Here is a 21,874-nt window from a genome sequence, read left to right on the forward strand (position 1 = left end):
GAAAAGTGTAAATATGTATACTAAATGTTAATTTCATTTTACGAATTTATTAAGTGATTTTATTCAGTATTTTCCAATTTTTTTTAAAAATTAAGCTTCCATTTTAGTATTTTATTGTAGAAAAAGGGACCTATAAATGAAGGCTGGTAAAGCTCTGGTAATATTCTATTATATTTGAACTTTTTGTGTTTCTAATTTATTTTCACTGTTTAAATTTCTTTTGCTGCAGAGGTGAAAATTTAATAAATAATGTTTTAATTGATTGCGAACATAATAACCTATTAAAACTGTGATAATAATTTTTCAATTTGTATTAATTTCTCTTTTTCCTTGTTTATATATCTTAAAGCCCAACAATTCAACGCCAATCGACATGGCACCACCTCGAGTGTCACAAACACAATTGTGTATGAAAGTGTTCGTTCAACGTGACTATAGTGACGGTACTACAGTGAAATTTCAATCATCATTTCCTCCAGAACTCGAAGGAAAAGTGAGTTAACCAGCCAAAACTATTAGACAACTTTAAAGGATATTTAAGTTATTTTTCTCTTTTTTGTTAAATTTTTTTGTTTGTTTCATCATTAGTTGGACAGAGCAGCCTTTGAGAATACAATAGGTCAGTTGAATGCTTATTTCCGTGAAGCAGAAAGAGGTTCTTGTAGTACTTATTGTGAAGGATGTATGGCCTGCTTAACTGCATATCTAATTTTTATTTGCACACAGACACATTATGAAAAGGTATATGTCAACCTCTAAAGATATAGATTTACTAAATCATTTTTCATGTTTTTTTTAGTTAAAACTTCTCCATAAATATAGTAAACTTAATGTCTTTTTTTTTTATGTATGAAGTGTCTAAGAAAGGTGGCCAAATTCGTTCAGGAACAAAATGAAAGAGTTTACAAACCAAGAGGTTTATTACTTACAAATCCAGTTGACAGAGGATTGCGAGTAGTATCCTTTATATTTTTATGATATAAGAAAATTTGTTTTTTTTTTATTATTCACAATTCACAGAGGCAATCAAATCATTACGATTTTTTGTCATTTTTCTTACAGCTCTGAGGTAGTTTTTGTTTTTACGGAGTGTTGTGGAATTAATTCAGTTGAAATTATCTCGATTAATCGTCAGCTTATCGTTAAAGCCGTGAATATAGTAGCAATTAATTTTCCAGTTATTTTTCTTTATCTTTAGCGATCGGAAGATTTTTTTATTTTGAATTTTCACCATTCATTGTAGTGCGCACTCTTGATAGAAGTCAGTTCAAATTTTTTTGGTACCATCAGAGGAGACGTCCCGCAATATTGGTAACCAAAAGTGCCAGTGTGGTGAAATGAATTTTCATTGTTTAGTTATTTTCTAGAAATGGCTATTTACCTCTTTATTCATTGCATCAAACATGAAGATCTAGAATTTTATTTAAAAAATTTGCACTGGAAATTTAAAAAAAAAAAACATGTTTTGGGTAGAGGTAGGGTAAATTTTTTTTCTGAAGATGCCTGATTACAAGTACAATTTAGCGGTTAGAGGCACGGCCCGCAAAGATATGATACAAGATCTTTATTTAAGATTTTATTCAATGGGTATATTTGGGAAATTTATTGTTAAAAATGTTTGCTAGGCGCCTCCGTCCACGAAACTTAATTTCGTAGTTACAGGACGTAAAATCTGCATGAAAAAAAATTGGCATTACTTTACTTCTTTGAATCTATCCATGAAGTTAAATGTTTTTTTTTAAAAAAGAGGTAAACAAAGTAATCACAACGTTCACAAACATGAACGTTTCTTTTACACAGTTCTGCGTTATGAAGGAGTTGCAACTACTGTCAAAATGATCAGGCGATAACGTTGTGGACGGGCTACCACATTTTTAATGTTTAAAAATGAATTTTGTTCCATTAATTGCTCTAAAAAAATCCACTAAAGATTTATTATCCACATCAATGGATATTGGCAATGATATGGGGTCCGCTTACATTTCATCGAACACCATTTCTTTTTTACCTTCCCCCTCCACCTAAACGGACGATCTGGTTTCTCCTCTAATGAGTGAAAACCTAGGCAATGCCATTTAAATTTAGTTAGTAAATTTTGAACTTGCCGTACTGGCATCGTAACTTATATTATTTACCCTAACATATATAGATACATTTTTAGTATTTTAATTTACTCATTGCTTGAAGTAAATTATATTAGGGCGGAAATATGCAAATTGAATGACCTCATAGTTGTGTGTGTCATTGAAATTTACACGGACAGCCTTAATTAGTTCTGTTTAAAAACAATTGAAATTTCGTAGTAACAAAAGTATATGAAACACAAAAGTATAGTTGCAAACTGTAATTCTTGACTAGTTGCCATTTTTTGACCAAATCTTTTCAAAAAAGTTTTTTTTTTTTTTCCCTAAAAGAAAATCATAGTTTCGAGCAATTTTTTTACTCTTTTGCTTATCTTTAAGAAGGAATATTGTAATCGTACATGAGCTTAAATGGTTTCACTTCACACCCATTTTACTCGAAACGTTTACTTGCTTAGATTATTCCTCATCAGTCCAATCTGTGATTTATTGAGAAGGATGCCATTTCAGAGTGCTTCTCATGAAAAGGTTGCGAGTAACACTTCTGGAGTTGAAAAAGATTTTTTTACTCCTCCTTGAAGTATTATCATATTGGTTAAATATTGTATAGTGATTAGAAAACATATACATCTATAAATTTTACTGGGAAACATTTTCCAGGAAATTCAATTAAGGGTATTTTTCTGAGACTGGAGATGAGTAGATTCCTCCTTTTAAATGTTTCAAGATAAGCAGAAGGTAGAAAGTTCTCCAACTGCGCTTTAACCATAACTTCTCGCCCCACCATCTCAGCCGTATAGGAATTTCAGTCCCTCCAATTTGCTCTTGCCCTTCTGACACTATAATAGACGCCACAACCACCTGATCCTAGAATGCACTAGACTCCAGGATGATAGGTACAAACTGTCGAACGCAGATGTAAACGCGAAATGTCCACTTCCTGCCAACCTACATACCATCCACACAGAACCAACACCCGAAATATATTTAGCTATTTTCCACTTCATTACTAAGAACAAAATCAAACTTTGAAAAAAAAATAACCGTAACTAAAAGCAAAAATAACAATAGTACCCATAACACATCTCATTAAATAATACATTAGTACATCTCTGGCTAATCTGCACAGACAGGAAGCCAACAAACAAACAAAAAATTCCAAGATTAACAAAGTGACTCGAATCTTTTGGCGTTTAATGAAATGCTTTCTTGGAAATTGATCTTTGAGCAATACATAGCTGTAAGAAAAAGGTCTTGTGTGAGTGTTCATGAAACATTTCTTCCTTTTTTTTAAACAGATACGTAAATCCTTAACCGAAATTAAATTTATAGATAGAAATATCGATACTAGATCAGCCAATTGTGTCCAGAACGTGACTTTCTTTGTCCGAATCAACTGAGGAATTCTTCATGTGAAGCCAAACTCCCATTTTATTTTTTATTTTTTAAATAAGGCACCTTTATAATTTTTTTATTTTCAATTATTATTTCTTTATTTAGGAGACAAAAAAAAATATAAAAAAAAGATTTTAGATAGCTCAGTTTACAACAGCGTTCACAGCTAACTGTTGAGAGTAGATAATGCAGAATAATAACTCTAAAAATTTATTTAAATTATAAAAAAACAATCCATCCCTTTTATTCCTTCCCTAGTTTAGTGAAAGTCCTGTTTTTTTTAGCGACTGGGATGAAGAAAAGAAATGTAATGTAATAAAGTTTACATTTTATTATATATTTTTAATTATTATTTTTTAAATAATTTATAATTTTTTAAACCACACATATACAGAAAATAAAAACATGAGGAATATAATCAATTTATTAAAGGTAACAGTTGATTCGGAAAATCGATTTAAATCATTAAATTGCTTCCTCGTTTCGTCTTGTCGTCTTTTATTAACAGATTAATGAGGCAAAGCATATATTATGTAATCTGATTTAATTTTAATATTAAATAAAAATTGATAAATAAAAAGGGTGATAATTTGTCGTATTTACTTTTCTTCTTCTTTTTTAATAAATTGTTAAAAGTTATATTTATAAATTTTGTTTTTTAATAAATAATAAATTGTTGAATATCATCTTTTTCTATATATATATTTATAAATAAAATTTATTATATATATAAATCTATAAATATTTTCTAATTTATTTAAAATATAAAAATTAAAAAAAATATTGAATTTACAATCGATGTGTTTGTATTTATTAGTAAAAATATTTTTGTCATGTATTTTTAATATGTATGATTGTTTTTTTTCTTTTATTTTACTTTGGAATGTTTGAAGGTGAAGTCTTTTTTATGTTTTGGTCATTGATGACTGAGAGAACAATGAAAATTAATGACAAATTTAACATAGATTATTAATTTGCAAGAAAGAACATGAATTCCTTGTTTATTTGATTGTATATATAATATATATATTTTCTAATAAAAAGAAGTAGTTAAAAAAATGATCATCTATTTATTTATTATACTGTAAGAATAGATTTATCTATTTCTTTTTTTTTAAATAAGAATGAGTGTAATTTTCGCGTTAAGGAATAGAAAAGGTTTTTGTCTTGTTTAGCCAAGTGCAATCGTAAAGGTCGCTGGCAGTTGACGCGCCGAAAAATGTAAAGTCACTTAACTTCGCGTATTGCTGCCTTCGGACAGTTCTTAGCGGAGTGGAAGTGCCAAGTCTCTATTATCTTATAATCTTCGAAAGAGACCTAATTTTATGAAGTAAAACCTTAACTAACATAATTTACTTAGGCGCCACGGTAGCTGGAGCGGTTAAAGGCGAGGTCTGTGAAGCCAGGAAGTATTTTGTAGTATTAGGTTCGATTTCCGATCTTGGCCTTGCATTTTATATAATGGTTAATATGGGAATTTAATAGTAAAATATGTTTGCTAGTCGCCTCCGTCCACGACACCTAATTGGTGGTAGTTGGACGTAAAGCTAGCCTGAAAAAATAGCCATTACTTTACTGTTGGTTATCACCTAGTTTATTTGTTTCTTTACAAATATGTTTTTGTTAATATTCATATCTCTTATATTAATATAAAAGTAAAGTGACGTAAAGTAGTTGCCCATTTTTTCACACGGTTCAACTACTGATTAGGTGTCGTAGAGAAAGGCGACTACCTAACATACTTTACTATAAATTTCTCATATTAACCATTAAATAAAATCCAAGGCCTAAGACCGGGGAATCGAACCCACTAAACCAACAATACATATTAGCTTTACAGGACTCGCCTCTAACCGCTCTGCTATTGTGGTACCTTCTTATACTAATATTTCTTGACTAATATTGTTATTTTTTTCCCCCAAATCGAAATAGTTTCCTACTCAAGGTTAAAGTAAATAAACTGAAGGCTTCAATCCCTAAATCTTATTTCTTCAGGGTTTTTATTTATTTTTTTAGTACAATTTAATAGCTGTAGCATGTATTTCAAGACAACCAGTCATAAAAATTATTGAAGATTTGCTAATTTTTGGGATGCATTTGTACATTTCCATAGCAGGATGTAAGCAAAAACAAAGAGCTGTGTACAATAGAATGAACTGCAGCCTATGTACTGTGTCTAATCTATCCATATTTCCTGAATTCCATGCTTTTGTAGAGCATCTGTATTATTCCGGGCCATTTGCAATTCTAAAATTGTATTATTTATTTTTTTAAAACAAATATGTAACCAAAAATACTGCGTTTTTGACTGCCAGAAAAACTTAACATGCCGAGCATTTGTCATGTGAGATAAAATTGAAAAATAATCCTCCTATAATTAAATCAATGATGCAATAAAATCGATATCAAAAAGAGATTATTTAGGTCTGAGTTTTAGTACTGACTTTAAAAAAGGAATACGCTTCAAATGTATTTTGACTTATTTTGTTATAAAAACAATATGTATTAGAAATCGACCTAGACCTTTTCGAATTATTTCCGTCAGTAGACCTTGGAATTATTTTCACTATAATTAAGTTCCGTTTAAACTAATGGAACCAATATGAAATGTAATTACTCATAAACTACATTTTTTTAGCTTTTAATTTTTTTTTTGTACTAATCTTATTTGATATCCTCACTCAACTTGATACATTTAAAAATGTCTTATTTCTCAAAAAGTTGAGGAACCTTGGTCTAATATACACGAATTCCCGAAAGTCATTAACCCACCATCCTAAAATAGAGGACACAAAACAAGCTTTTTTATTTTCTCTTATTACGTAAAAGGAAGTACTGCAATCTTGTCAAATTTTTCGTTATCGAGTTTCACCGGAAGTGTTAGTTTTTAGATTAAAAATAAAGAAGGTTTTTAGAACATAGTCTTCATGTGTATGTTTGCCAAAAAAAAGTATATCAAGGTACTCACCTGCTCCTAGGACCTCACAGTAACTTAGTGAAGAAATCCCACAACAGGAGAGTGTGATTTTTTTTAAACTCTCTCAATCTCTTGATAAAAGATTATAGAAACTAAGACTGCAAGTTTCTCGGCAACGCTTTTATTGTCACTTGATTTACATAGATGTCCCAACAGTGTAATGTTCTGAAGAGGCCCATTTGGCGGAAGTTTAACAAGTTATTTCTCCAAAACTTTGCCCAAAAAAATAAATTCCAATCTTTCAAATAAAAGCAATAGAGGCTCTTCTGTGTGGAAACAAAGTTTAAAGATCATTTGTCGCTTATTTTACTTGTCCCTTCTTATGTTTTGTTAGGTGGAAGTTTCGATACATTGTTATAAACATTGACGAACGTGGAACTCACATATCAGGCTGGGTCACACTGAACAAGGCGAAATTCTTGTCGTAACGTTTTAAGTTCTGCGTTCAAAAAAAAAAAAACTGAATTCACTATGTCCTTTACGTTGTTTTTTTTTTTTTTCTTCAAGTTCTGTACATACTCATACTAACTTAAACTAAACACACAATGCGCTGAAAAAATTTGTCCGATTTTTCATGGGAGCCTAAAAGATATGCTTCATAATGGAGAGCTAAAAAATGTTTCAAGTGTTTATTGAAGTAGGTCTCTGAATTCTCATTACATTCAAAAGAAAGACAAATTTAAAAAAAAGAAAAGTTCAATGTACACAGTAAGTGCTATTGTTCTAGAGTTGTTCAATAATATCGTATTAACGACATCTATGAGTTTTTCAAGGGTACAGATTGATTGAAGAATGATTGCTTTTCCCTAGAATACAATATGCAATTTTATAATGTTTTTATTTCACAGTTTAAAACTTATAACTTGGTTAGTTGATTAAAAATTAAATTTACGAACAACTATTTATTTTTTAAATTAAATAGCGTATTGCTTGAGGAAAAATAAATAAAGGGTGGGAGGTGAAATGCACACTGGGAAACGATTAGGAATGACGTCAGACATGGCAGTTCTGTCGCGGAAATGATTGAGGTAACATGTCCCCATACGTCCAAATGTTTTTATTTCTATTTAAATCAAAATACAGACGGAAATCTTATAATAAAGTTATTATCAATAACAATAACAACTATTTTTTTTTATATTTAGTTATAATTTATACGTCTGTGTTCAATATAGTTTGTAGTACAAAGTGTAGTGATTTAAAGTGTATAAATGGTGAATGTGTAAACGGAACTTGTGTTTGTTTTGACGGATGGAGGGGTCCTTCTTGCCAGTCGTGTACTGGTAAAGTTAAGTAAGTAAAAGTAATTTAAACAAATATTTAATCAAAGTATAAAACCAAAACAAAATAAGAATATTTCGCAATTTACTTAAGCGATTATTACCTTTATCTAATACCGTATCTAAAATCATCATTTCAAAACTTTCCCGATTTCTACTTTCACAAAGACTTAAAAAGTGACCCTGTTAAAGAAAGGATTCTAAAGATCAGATTGTACTGAGTATTTAAAAAAAAAAAATTAAAGAATATTAAAATTCTTGCAACACTATTACAAAATGAAAGAAACCATGGTTAGATTATTATTCCAAATTTTTTATATTTTTATAAACTTTGCAAGTTCACTAACCCAAGTGCAGCTTTAAGGGCATTCTGGAAAAGTTGCTTTACTTTTTTTTTTAATGCCAAAGTAACCACATACTTAACCAAAGGGACTTCTAAGCACAACCTAAAACTTACTTTCCAGAAAATTATTGACCAAAACAAATAATGTCAACACTATTTTTATAATCTAACTAGTAGTAATATCTCCACATTTCTAAATTACCTTATGGTTTCAAACTTAATATTTTATTTTTCATTCGTGAAAACCAACTTTTCAGGTTAGCTTATTTCATTGAAAGAACCTTGTCCTATTTTCAATTCGGGATCACCTTGTCTTTTTTTTTTCTTTTTATAAAAATATCACTTTATGACAAGATTTTTTGTTTGTTTGTTATTTTTGTCATTTTTCTGCCGATAATTAGTCCATAAAATTAGTGTTCAGGTTATGAAATTTTCAAGAATTGATTGTTTTTATTTGGTGGCAATAATAGGGATATTCGTTTTATTTTTTTGTGATTTTGTTTAGAGGATTCTTTGAAATTTGCTTTTTAATTCTTTTAATATATTGTTAAAATTACAAACCCTTGAACATTAAAAAAAAATGAAAAAGTAATTTGGCAGTGGTTCAATGGTAGATGTAGCATGCATAGATTACGTTTGGGAAATAGTTTTTAATTTATAGTAGCTGAAGATGAATAAAATGTAACCGCGTTGTTTAAATTTTTATTTTCTGTCGCTGAAGAGTAAGAATTACGATCTCGACAAATTTTTCAGTATTCATTCTTAGTCGAAAATGAATTTTAACAATTAAGTTTTTGGCTTAGAACATGGTGTTCCTAAACCGACAAATCGCTGAAAGCGTAACCAGTAAAATTGGATGTCCACTATAGGGTCTTAATCTCTTAGTGCCATTTTACCCTATCGATTGAAATGAAGAGCTTTTTTAGCCCTAGTTACTTTCTATATTTTGGTTTCAAAGCTTTGTTACATTTAGGAGTCACACGAGCTTAAGAGCTTATCTTTCTAGACTAGCTAACTGAATTTAAACTTAATGATTGGGAAGTCTTTTAGCGGTCATTAGGCATCGAACTTTAGGCTAAAACTTGCACTCTAACCCAGTAGTAAAGACCTGTCAGCTTTAGCGTTGGTTACTTATTTACTACATACTAGCTGTACATCCTCTTGTAGGAAGTGTTTACTGAGGACTTACAAAAACATACAAATCCATCCACCCATTCTCTGCTGGCAAAAGACAAGTTCCAATTTTGTAGGCAAAATATGCTTAGAAAACATCTCCGCTGGAGGTCCAGTAGTATGTGGGCGAGTTCACTTCCTGTTGTAAGAAGAGACAGATGGCGAGGAAAAGGATATCCCGTGTGATTTTTTGTTTTGTTTTGCAAAAATAGATATGAGGGTCCCACTGGCACTTTGGAGACCACGCAAAAACGACTGATGGGAAATCCCAGGGGACCTTGTAAAAAAAAGGAAGCTTTCTCGAATTTAACTTACTATTTAGATGGCACAATAAGTTTTTGGACTGCAAGTTTCTTTTTTTCATTAAATTTGGTGAACCAAACTCCTGAAGGTCTACAACCTTTATTTGAGAAATATTTCCAGAACTATTCCATTGCGGGGACTCTTGAGAGAGGTGGTATTATTCCCTATAACATTTGTAATTGTAGAAAAGTTCGAATCGGAAGTAGTACTATTTTACTGAATGAATTCTTCGAATTTTTTAGATTTATTCGAAAATGCTTTTCAGATTTCGTCTAAAAAAAAGTTATTATTTGAGAAACCTTTTTTTGGGTAAATACGTATTTTCTAAATATGTATTTTGAGTTATAATTTTAAATGTATTAATAAGTCAGTTAAGAGTACGTCGTGTAAATGTTCACCCTAGATTTTTGAAATAGTTCAACCATAAAGCCTTCGTTAAAATGTATTAACACATTTAGAAAATGCTTATTTTGTGTTCTATTTTAGTTACTTCCTAGACTATAAACTACTTTTTATTTAAAATAGTGAAGCTTAACGCTATGCATCATAGTTAAATTTTAGTAATCGCTAAAAGCTATCTATAAAACCGCTACTTTCACTTTGTGTGTAAAAATAGAACTGATTGTAATGTACATTTTCTTGAATCTGGTCGTGCTATTTTTATAAAGAAATTGCTCGTACTAAAGAAACTTTAAAATTTATATTTATTTATTTTAGAAAATAAATGTCTGCAGAACAAGAAAAATGATGTATAAATGTTCACATGGGTAAAATTATAGTTACGTGGCATTTTCACTAAATAGATGTTGGTAGAATATCCTCTAAAGAAAGTATAAAGAGCCCCCCCCCCCAAAATAAAATCCGTTAGGAATCTTTATGTTATGGAAAATAGAGGAAAACTGAACAAATACTGTTTGGTGACGTTTCCATTTCAGGATAACAGGTTTTGGAAAATATAAGTTTTTTATATTACATGAATCTCAAATTTACGCACCTGCTAGGTAGAGTTAGAAGCACTTCTAAGTCCTGTCAGATTTTCTTTATAGAATATTTACCGGAATTACACGATTTAAGTGGTCATGCTGAGTCAAAAGAAGTGGAAAATTGTTTCTTTGTTTTTGCTTTTTTCCTGGCCTTGGCTTTTCACCGTACAGCCAACTTCAAAGCTTATTCCTTCCCAGGATATTTGATCTTAACTATGTAACTTCCTATCCACAAGTATATTTGTTAATCAAATCTTCAACAGGTTTCAGGGCATAGACATTATTAGAAAAGATGATGTCCTCGTATCTAAATGGCGCACTCGAATTTTTGTACAGCGAGATGAACAGCTCATCCCTTTCTTTCTTATAGAGTGGACATTCAATGACGACATGTTTAAAATCTTCCTCCTCCTTACACTTTTCGCACCACGGAGTAGCTTGTTTACCGATTCGATGTAGGTACGACCCGCAGACTGCATGGTTCGCTCTCAATCTGCTAATTGTAGTAACCAATCTTTCTGTTCATGCCTGTACCTTTAACCCGTTGCCGCAAATGACGGCTATAGCCGTCCGATCTTTGTTGATATGTAGGCAAACGACGTCTATAGCCGTCGTGCACATTTTAATTAATAAAAAAAAGTACAGCGTTAGTACGAAGTGTACTAACGCATACACTTGTTAATTATTGAATTAGTAAAGCAAATGCTGTATAGTCGTCACGACAGTCATAGCCGTCATTTACTCTGGAAAGAGAAAAAGTGACATGATGAGCAAATGACGGTTATAGCCGTCGAGAGTTTTTTTGGAAAAACCGTGGCCAAATGTGATAATTTTTACTTCCAAACATACAACTTACACTTGATTCCATCTGGCAGTCATAAACAATTGAGAAAAAAAAGTGTGTTTCTGAGCACGATCATCAAATTAAAAGTGTGCGGCAACGGGTTAAGCCAAGGTCTTTTAGGCAATTGGTTCACCATACGCTTGTAAAATTGCCCCTTCGTACTGTTACTGTTTGCCATATTTGTAATCCGTTTTTGGTTATTCTTTCTCTTAAATCCGACGTTGGAACTTAGTACTCTTCAAATCCTCCATTTTCAGTGGTTGCAGGAGTAACCAGGTTTTTTGTGTAGGTTTGGTTGTACTAAATACTCTTGCCTAAAAAACAAAAAGGAAGTAAATACTTTTCTTTTAGGGCTACTCTAAAGGTAGCTGTCAGAAAGTTCAACTTGACAGAATGGCTTTTTCCTGGAAAGTTCGTTTGTGGGACTACTTTCTGGGTAAGGGATGGGGAACAGCCTTCTCTAGGATTTGATCGATTGAATTGGACCATAATTCCCAGTTATAGCCGCAATTAGATCTACATCCTCATTTTGTGGAAATAGTATTGATACAGATTCTGAAGGCGCCACGGTAGCCGAGAGGTTAGGCGAGACCTGTAAAGCTAATATGCATTGTGGTACTGGGTTCGATTCCCGGTCTTTGGCCTTGGATTTTATTTAATGGTTAATAAAAGAAATTTACAGTAAAGTATGTTTGCTAGTCGCCTCCGTCCACGACACCTGATTGGTAGTTGGACGTTAAGCGCGGATGAAAAAATAGGCAATTACTTTACTTTTACAGATATTCTGAATGAAGTGCCCATGAAATGAACGGAGCGCCATGAACTTGGGAAAGCGAAGTCTTGATTACTTTAAGCGTTGTCGCTACTCAAAGTTTTGAGCACGAAAAAAAATCGATTTCTGTACTCCCTCGACTTTGACTCTCCGAATTTAATTCACCATAGAAATGCAATTTGCAACCATTTTAGGAATAAAAAACTACCTAAATAAGATGAAAGAACTTTTTCTTTTTAACGATTGTAGAAATTGAATTTAAAGGGTATGTTCTGTAGTCGAAAAAGACCTAGTTAAAAATGTGTATCATGAAAAGGAGAGTATATTGAATGGATTCCATCGAAATAAATTGTAACTGTTCGTAGTAAATTTATAAGGATGTAAATTCTAGAACACTTGATTGTAGTCGAAAACCATTTATAGTTTAGTTAAAGAATAAAAGTTGAATTGAGGGTTTCAAAAGTCAACATTTTACAGCTGTTTATTAATAATCTTAAAAAAAACTATTATATCTTAAGTTTTATTGACGTCCTAACAGAACCAAAAACATCTCTTTAATTGTGGTAAAGTTCCTTTCCATAAACACACTTTGCCAAGGATAAGTGAAAACTCTACAATTTGATTTAAGTAAACAAATATTAAAATTAGGAAAATAAGAGTAAAAACATACATTTAAAAACATCATTAAATGTTATTATCACTTTCTTGTTTTGTTGCTAAAAAGCCCTTTTTAAAAATAGTGCTTCGATAACACCTATGTATGTTTTAAAAATTTGTTATATAATGAAAAGTGATCAGTATAGTGAAAAGTCAAGTAATCAACAATAAGTTACCAAAATAGTATAACCCTATTCATTTTTTTTATTAGTAAGGTTATATTACAGTGTAACATTCTATACTTGTAATGTAACCTTACCTACTATAGAATGTAGGTAAGAAATAAATGTGACTAAAGTGTTCGAAGTTTGAAGAAAATCTGTAAGTTTGTAAATAGAAGTAAGAAAAAGTCGTGTTAGTGTGTTCACGTCAGATTTATCCCCCTTAAGATAGAGTGACGTATTAAGATAAAATTATAATAAAAGAAACTAAGCTACAACTTAAATATTTCATTAGATAAATTAAATCATTGAGATAAATTGAATGTTTATTAAATCAATTTAGATATTAAAGTATTAATATTAAAAAATAATTAAATTGCCAGAAGACAATGAAAACAATCTTGTAAAGAAACACTTAAGTATATCAATCTCAAATTTTGCTGTTCTCATGGTTATGATTGTCACAAATTCTAAAAATCTTAAGTGTAATATATGAAAAAAAAAAAAATTAGTTTAATGAGAAAATGTTTATCTGTGAGTATTGTGCTCTATAATGGAATAGCAGTGATCAGAAATTACTGATACTTAGATCACGGGGACCTGTCTGCAACTTACCGATCCAAAATCCTTATACCGAAAACACGGATTCATTGAATGGATTTTTCACTTTTTGAGAGTTTCTAGATACTGGATCAGAAGGTTATCTCTAATTTTGGTTTTGAAATCACCTATTTCACTCGTAGAGGCATGATTTCCATTATTTTTTTTACGGCCCTTCTGGGAATAGATACGTTTCTCTAACGTGTTATTCCAGTAGTGTAAGGTACAGATTTACAAACTGCATAGTGTTAGCAATGAGCAAATATCTACAATTATAAATTGTAATGAAAGAAAGTCGTATATTTTCACGTGAGATTTTTTTCGTAAAATTAAGTATTATACCGGAAGTGTGTAATTAATTTTTCATTGAAGGTGTTTTAAAATCCCCGATCTTGTCGCATTCACTCATACGACTTATACTTCCTCTATAATTTTCAGGGTTCAAGAGTTTAAATTCAGAAATTTGAAAACAGATTTAGTTCTTAAACATTTTACAGCTTTGTAAAATCATAAATCTTACTGAAACGACACTTCAGAGGGATGTCTTCCTTCATACCTATACCGAAGCTGTCCTAAAAGTATTTTTTGGATATAAATTTTTATAATTAAACAGCCATGCGTAAGTAATCTCTTTAAGTAAACAACAAAAAAATCGTTGGAATTTGGGATTCCAGCGTAGCCTGGCAATCCGAAGAGATTTTCACCTCTGAGTAATCGCCCTACCACTTCCCGAACAGGCAGCAACATTCAACTACATGAATATCTTAGTCTGGGCTACCTTGGTCCTGGATATGGCATTCAGAATCCTATCCTGGGGCCACTTTTCACTGGCAGCTCCTCTAAATTTGTTCCACATCACGAAGTACAGCATCTCGTACCTTTCTCACTTCTTCTTTCGCATAATCGGAGTAGGTACCGGCCGGTATCCCTTAAAATCGTAAAGCATCGTTTTATTGATTCTCTCGAGTTGATCAACAAATTAGTTAGGTTTTGGCCTGCTCCAAGATATTCTAATTTATTAAAATCTTTTAAATTTTGTGTAATATATATGTAAAATTATAATTATAACCATAAAAAAACCTTTAATCTTCTATTTTTGTTTTTTTTTTACAGATTATCAGGAACAAGCGGTTACATCCACGACGGGGTTGGTAACTATTCTTTAGATGTAAAATGTTCGTGGTTGATCGATGGTAGCGCTGTACCTAATTCTTCAATAAGACTTCATGTAGATGAGTTCGCCACGGAATGCGGATGGGATTATCTTTATATTTATGACGGGGATTCTGTACATTCCCCTCTTCTCGCTGTCTACAGGTAATTTCATATTGAATTTATAAATATTTATTTATAAATATATCGAAATATTTTAAGATTGCTTGAAATTATCAATGAAGATATCTTTTAGCTTCTTTGTAAGATCATTTTCTGGCCTTCGAACGATTTTTTTTCAACCTTCTTAATCCCAGAGTGTCTTGGCAAGCAATCACAGACGACTTCTTAAAAAGCCGATCGATAGTATAAACAGTCATCATGGTATATGACTCCAACTCCCTCAGCCTCCAGATACTGATAATTCCGTCAGTACAACGTTCGAGGTTGCTAGGGCTGGTTCGAGTCCATAGAATAATGTGCTAATAAGTTCCTCAGCTTTTTCGTTACCTGCAGTTTCTGAATTTTTAGAAATCCAGGAGAATCTAATTATCCTATTCTGGGCAAGTTGATGCAGACGTCTTCTGCATACTCTTCTTACCAACTGGGTTTAGCTAATGCGTGATATTCTTACATCATTCACAATCTCCTCCAGTTCATCACAACATTTCATATAAAGTTTACCTTATATTAATTTTATGTACTTATTTTAAACGAATTTTTTTTATTAATTTGAGCTGATTTATTGCAGCGGACTGATGTACAAAGGAGATTACTCAGTTAGGAGGGTGCCGGAAGTAGTCGCCCAATCTGGATACGCTCTCATTCATTTCTACAGTGACGCAGCGTACAATATGACTGGTTTCAACATTTCTTACAGGTAATCTTGGGTTTGAGCTATTAACAAGTTCAAGGTTCGCAGTAGTGAAATTGAACCTTGGTAATATCAGCGCGAGACATTGACTTCTTATACATTGCTTATATCGCCAAAAGGGTGTCGAGTATATTAAATTTACTAAATTGATTTATCATCGAAAATACATCGTTTTAAGGTCTGTCGTTTTCGAAGAAGTGGTTTGTATAAATAGGTCACTCTCTTGAAAGATGAATTAGACGAATGTATAGATTAGAACAGAACATGAAAAACCGAAAATTACCGAAAACGAAAAGTTTATATCAAGGTTAAAAGTAATCAGTTAGATCACTAAGGAATTTGTTACTTTGAAGTCCTCTAAATTGATACGCTGCTATTTCCTTGAACAAACAAACCCACACACGACAGTTTCCCTGGATTGGCTACGCCATGAACTTTGCCAGGTACTGTCCCTGATTTCTTTCACCAAAACTTCACTCGTACTCTGACACTTATATTTAAAAAAGGTTTCCCTTAAAGGCGGAAATCAGTAAAAAGTGGTCAGCCCAAAAACGATTGGTGGGAAAGGTTTTCCTCTATTAGGGTTTGCCATAGTATTCTTCTTATAACTTCATTTCCGGACTCAAGGGACCCCACCCCAAGTCGTAAATTCATTCTAAAGTATCATTGGGTGCAAGTTGAGGAAAAGTCGTGTGAGTAGTCGCTACAGATTTTTCTTCAACACTTTTCCTGATTGGCCGAGTAAAGAGGATTTCAAGTGATATATTTTTCCTTGTAAACCACCCACAATCAGAGACAGTAAAGTGCAGTGCGAGACTGAAACATCAGAAGTCTAAATCTCTACACCAAACTGATTATTATACCTCTGGATGATGGATGATAAGTCGGAAATACGGTCCAGCGATACAGTAAGCATGCGTGCTGCGGCGGATGTAATCATAGATAAAATATTTTCCAAGGTCAGGTTTTTCCCTGAATGAAAATCGGAGATCCTAACTAATTTTGGAACTTCTCTCTCATTTTTAAAACAAGTGAGATAAGATGTGCGCTCTGACAAAGGTTATCTTTGGCGGTTTTATTGGCCACAGAGTACTCGTAAATAAGTAGTTGATGTCTTGGCTGTGAGAGATAACTGAGATAATCTACTTGAACAAAAATAAAACAAACAAAGAAATTGTAATATCTTACTTCTTGCCGATCTTAACATTACTTTTTCTGCGTAGTAAAATCGACTCGACGAATAAAACCCTGCTCATAACTTCATTAAAAAAGAAGAGCTAATTAATATTGTCGTTGTACAACTACAAGATTGAAATTAGTATCTCAAGTTTACAAGAAAAATCGTTGAGGCATTTTTTTGAGAAAACCTGAAAATTTTGACCCACTTTTCTGATTTCCGCCGCGATAATAATTTACCTGGAAAACCTTTTTCAAATAAAAGTGACAGAAAATGAATGAAGTTTTGGTGAAAGAAATCAGGGACAGCACCTTGCAAAGTTCATGGCGTAGCCAATCCAGGGAAACTGCCCTGTGAGGGTGTGCGAGTTCAAGGAAATAGCAGCGTACCAATTTAAAGAGGACTTCAATTCTGTAAAAGTGATACTTCTGGGAAATTCGATCAATGCTAGGAAACTATTAGGTGCTCGCAACTGGAAAACAGAGATCGGCTGTTTTTCTGTGCTTGAAGAAACTTATTTGAGGTGGCAAAAAAGGCCCACTAAAAGATTATGCCATCTAGATAGATAAGACTTGTACAGTAAGAGAAGCTAAAATAATTATAAACTAAAGGTCTTATTGCAGTAATAATTTGACTCCTAGATACTCGAAAGTTTGATAGAAAATAGATGAATTTTTTTTTTTTTGTGTACACCCACAATACGTAGACAATTGCCCTTGGCTCTAAAAACATTATATGGCACCATTAACAGTCCAGTGTTTATCGGTCCACATTAAGATATGATAGTAAGTGACCGTGTTTGCTAATTAACTATCCCCCCCACCTCACTTTATAGTTTATATTCAAAACTACAAACTATCTGCTTTAGATAAAAACCAAAAAAAACCTTCTATTTAATAGTTGAAATATTTCTATTGCACACGCCAGTCATAAAGAAATCTGTTGGAAATATTCACGCTACATTTTCTTAATCTATTCTCGAAAGATTTGACTCATAAATATTCTTTTAACTCCAAATCTTGGAGGAATATTTAATTCTATAGTACATTATAGTTCGTAAAACTGTAGATTACACAAGGGGGGGAAACTGAACTTTTTTCACCGAAGCCACGGTACAATGCAGAAAGCTTTTGCTGCTGCAAATCGTGTCCAAGTCATGTTCTGAAAACCGGCCGCCATCGCCTATTGGGGGGATTCTGCCACTTTTTTTAAAGTTTCCATGCCCCAAACCTAGTGATGTTTTCCCTATTTCCTGTTATACCTGACTTCATTATTTCATTTCTTAAGTGGGGATGGGTTGGTGAGGATGATCCATGCTGGAGCTTTCTATTTTCCCGAAGGCATGTCATTACCGCGAACTCTACAATGATAATGTAATGTCACTTGTTTAATTTTATTCATCAGATCAATAAGGCTCTGGGCCATTAAGCTAAGGTTTGAATGATAGCCTGGTCAACTTGCAAAAGAACCATTTTCATTTCAGGCCTAATGCAAGAAACAAATCCAGGGCTGTCTGTGCAGCAAAAAAAACAATGCCCCATAGAAATTGACGCCTCAGGATGGTAGTGAAACGTTCAGGGCTGTACTGGAAGAAAAAAAAAACTATTCCTTCCGTTCACACCTTTAGGCAGCCATTTCTTGTCTTCTGGCCTTTCTAAGACTGCTACCTTCTTCAGTTGTGGCTTGTCTCAAGAATTGTTGGTCCATAACAGGGGCCCCCCAAACTACGGCCCACGGGCCATATGCGGCCCCCCTGAGGACATTTATCCGGCCCTCGCCGCACTTCCGGAAGGGACATCTCTCTCTCTTTCATTGGTGGTTCAGTGAGAGGAGCACTATACTATATGTGGCGGTGCCGCAAAGCGGTTGAGTCGCTCACGTACAGTACTACTTCCGATGACGCGGGACGCACACGTCACGGCTCCGAAAAATAACAGCCAGAAGTAGGAAGAAAGGCAAAGCACACTATAACTAAACCGGACATTGGACCATCTCATTAGCCAAAAGCAGGACCACAGTTCCCACAGAAATACTGGACAGTTTGTTGATTTAAATTAACTTGTTCTTTATTTGAAATATTCTATTTGTTCCCGCTTTGTTTTTTTTTTACTTTAAAATAGTTTTTTTTTTTATAGTCTGGCCCTCCAACGGTCTGAGGGACAGTGAACTGTAGCCCCCTGTGTAAAAAGTTTGGGGACCCCTGGTCCATAAGGTCATTTATAAATTTCAAGTACGTATTATATAACTTACGGATAGTGTAACTTATAGTCTTATTTTAATGGACAATGATCCCTCGTCAGTAGAAAAATACTAGATTAGGGAAGCTCTTCCAATTTGATAAGCTGGGTTTTCAATAAGTATCCTGAAATTAGCACAGGAGTTTTTCAAGGAAGATAATAGCCGGCCGCTCTCCGTTTGCTGACAGATTTATCTTGATATATTAATGGAAGTGAAAATATAATTAAAAGAGCCAAGTTTTAAGAAACTATTGGTGAGAATTGTAATAACAGAGGATGAAATAAAATTTTTTGTATTAACACGCCGTGTAATAAATAACCTCTCTAATGAATGATAACCTTAATTCTGTTACAATTGTAACGTAACTTGCTAAATTCGCGTCTATAAACAGTGAAAGTTTGATAATTGATGAAAGCGTTTTATTTGATAATTAGAAGCTTCTAATATCCTTGGAAATAATTTAGATGTTGTTTAGTTTAGTTTGGCTCAACGCTTGTGAAAATACCATTCAAAAAGTTGCTTTAAAAAAAGAAAAAGGTTATTAGTATGTGTGTCAAAATAAACAACAGCTTGCAAAACAGGTAATTAACAACACAATGGTAATCTAATAGTTATTTTCCAAATTGTTGTTTTGATTTCTCTTTTCCTTTTTTATTTTAAGTTTCAACATTTGTAAATAATAAGAATTTCTCCTGCAATTATGATTAACTTAAAAAGAAACAAACCAAAATTTGGCGTAATTTGAAAGAAAAGAAAGATATGTTATGAAAGACGTTTCATTACATTCTTAATATAAGACTTTCCTGATTTGCGGCAAGCTAGGAATTTTAGCTACGAATTTATCCCCATTCTTTTGTTCCTAGTTTATTTGAGGGAGCCGATCGCGAGGAAAAAGAAAAAAATTTTTGAAAAAGAAAGAAAAATCAACTCTGTGGGGCTGCTGGTCAAAATTTTGATAATCGGAGATCTTTTGGGGGAAAATTTATTAGAGAATACAGCAATTTTCCCGAGCTGGAGTTCTTACTCACCCAACAGTTTCTGGAAAAAAAAAAAAACTCTTTTTCTGGCTAAATTAGAAGCCGCTACATTCCAACATTTTTGAGTGTGAACATTTGATATTTGAATGGCATTTTTTAGTGAACCTTAATCACATTCCTTTATAAATTACTTCTTGGAAAAAGTTTCCATGATAAGTTTTCTAGAAAAAGTTATAGAAATAGATGTTTAGTGAAAATTTCTGGGGTCATTTTACGGAAAAACAAATTGAATGAAGTGAAGCCCTTGTCTATTAAATGGTTAAAACGAACCAATTTTCCCAACCTTAATGAAGAGCACTGAAATTTACCTGAAATTTAGTGATTTAATCAAGAATTCGGTCTTCTAAAATGATTTTCCTGTAGGCCATTGCCGATAAAAAAAAACTTCTCATAATAAATTTTAAGGGCAGTCCTTTCACTAATCTATTTTTTTTTTTTTGTAGACTGAATTCATGCCCGAGTAGGGTATCCGATAGAAATTGCAGCGGCCACGGTGTATGCCTAGACGGAGTGTGTACATGCGACGGTTTCTATACGGGCAGTGCTTGCGATGTGCCAATATGCCCAAATAATTGTTCATATTCCAATGGTCTGTGTCACATGGAGAAGCATAAATGTGACTGCAGTCCAAAATATAAAGGTAAACAATTTTCTAAGTTTTATTGTATTCTTGTTTTTTTTTTTCTATTTAAGGCGCGTCATCATCTCAGGTTATTAGCGCCCGGAGCTTTTTTCAGTGCACTGCCAGCCTCCGGACAGTGTTCTCTCGTTACAGACAACACTTACAGTGAGCTGTTAGAAGCTCCTAGGAAGAGAAAATCTAAGGGTCAGCAGCTGGATTCGAACCCGGGACCTTCGCGTGGGAATCCAGTACCTCAAAGCTAATCCCTTCCGTTTTATTGTATTATTATTATTACATCGTGACGTCATTGGCGCTCTCTTGTTACAAGACAACCCTGTAACATCACCGGACAGTGAGCTGTAAGAAGCTCCTAGGGAGAGAAAATCTGAGTTCCTGCAGCTGGATTCGAACCCGTGATCTCCGCGTTGGAATCCAGTATTGCAAACCACTCAGCTGATTCCTTATGTTATTATTATTTTATAAGGAGTGTTTAATTGTTGTTAAAACTACCAGTAAATCTACAGGTTCCTCTTCTAATCGTCTTTATAATATCTTAAGATGATACTACTTCTTTTTTTTAGTACTCCTCATTTGAAAAACAATAAATACAAGTACTCATTAAAGCTTTACTTAAAAATTACATTTTTTCTTATTTTTTTAGGCGAAGATTGTTCGCAAGTAGCCGATCTAGGTTACTGGGAAGTAGTTGAACCAAAAAATAGTTTTCTACCAAGAGGATCAGCATCGCATAGTGCTGTCGTTTGGAAGGATTCGTTATATATTATAGGCGGAGAATCATATCATGCAGCGGAAATGATGTATACTTATGATTTTACGGGTAAATATAGAGTTTAGAATTTTGTAGGGGCATTTGGGGATTAACAAGTCAAAATCTATTGCGATACCCTGAAAGATTAGTGGCAGCTCTTTTGATTTCTTTTTTGGTATGAGGATCGTACGAGTTACATTGAACTTAGTAAGTCTTAATCATCGTTTGAAATCATTGCCATTGTGGTAATGATGCTGCCGTAGGTGAAGTAGCAGGAATATTTATGTTGCAGTCACGCGTTGGGAAGGAATTACTAGTAGAAATCCAAAAATGTGTAAAAAAGAAAAAAGAAATCTGCTACAAAAAAAACGTTTTTCTTCCATTATTAGAATTTGATTCTGGATGAGTTTGGCTGTGGAGTTCACTTGTGTTCCGT

The 21,874-nt window shown here is 33.0% G+C and overlaps 2 protein-coding genes and 1 long non-coding RNA gene across 8 annotated transcripts in view; 2 read left to right on the plus strand and 1 right to left on the minus strand.

The window, feature by feature from the left end:
- The first annotated feature begins 15 nt into the window (after nt 1-15).
- Nucleotides 16-3,813, plus strand: LOC141446715 (golgin subfamily A member 7). Its single transcript, XM_074113427.1, has 5 exons — nt 16-157; nt 350-493; nt 589-741; nt 856-957; nt 3,414-3,813. Exons 1-5 carry the CDS (start codon nt 137-139, stop codon nt 3,456-3,458), a joined length of 465 nt encoding a protein of 154 aa, XP_073969528.1. The 5' UTR covers nt 16-136; the 3' UTR covers nt 3,459-3,813.
- Nucleotides 3,814-4,672: 859 nt separating this feature from the next.
- Nucleotides 4,673-8,839, minus strand: LOC141446718 (uncharacterized). The gene is made up of 3 exons (XR_012453841.1): nt 8,279-8,839; nt 6,445-6,892; nt 4,673-5,723 (listed from the first exon to the last, which is right to left on the minus strand). It is a non-coding gene; the product is annotated as an uncharacterized lncRNA (long non-coding RNA).
- The window catches only part of dsd (attractin-like protein dsd), a 37,232-nt gene continuing 22,797 nt past the window's right edge, over nt 7,440-21,874 (plus strand). For 3 of the 6 annotated variants that reach the window (XR_012453836.1, XM_074113402.1, XM_074113403.1), the window contains exons 1-5: nt 7,440-7,746; nt 14,683-14,886; nt 15,473-15,601; nt 20,491-20,687; nt 21,331-21,507. Coding sequence is in view for 5 of the 6 variants with exons in the window: in XM_074113402.1 (XP_073969503.1) it covers nt 7,487-7,746; nt 14,683-14,886; nt 15,473-15,601; nt 20,491-20,687; nt 21,331-21,507 (967 nt within the window). In the remaining variant the exon portion in view is untranslated. Of the gene's footprint in view, nt 7,747-13,035; nt 13,130-13,438; nt 13,669-14,682; nt 14,887-15,472; nt 15,602-19,007; nt 19,592-20,490; nt 20,688-21,330; nt 21,508-21,874 lie in introns of those variants that run through there. The other 3 variants (XM_074113405.1, XM_074113404.1, XM_074113406.1) reach the window with 3 other exon arrangements.

This window comes from Rhodnius prolixus, unplaced genomic scaffold (assembly GCF_049639745.1).
Source record: "Rhodnius prolixus isolate KJV_2025 unplaced genomic scaffold, Rpr scaffold_7, whole genome shotgun sequence".
Classification (NCBI taxonomy): domain Eukaryota; kingdom Metazoa; phylum Arthropoda; class Insecta; order Hemiptera; family Reduviidae; genus Rhodnius; species Rhodnius prolixus.

Bases quoted from the DNA above. Each gene is read 5' to 3' on its own strand.
- LOC141446715 (XM_074113427.1), top strand. From the start codon at position 137: ATGAAGGCTGGTAAAGCTCTG. The intron at 742-855 runs GTATATGTCAAC...TTATGTATGAAG, and splicing joins CACAGACACATTATGAAAAG to TGTCTAAGAAAGGTGGCCAA. The intron at 958-3,413 runs GTATCCTTTATA...TTAAATTTATAG, and splicing joins TTGACAGAGGATTGCGAGTA to ATAGAAATATCGATACTAGA.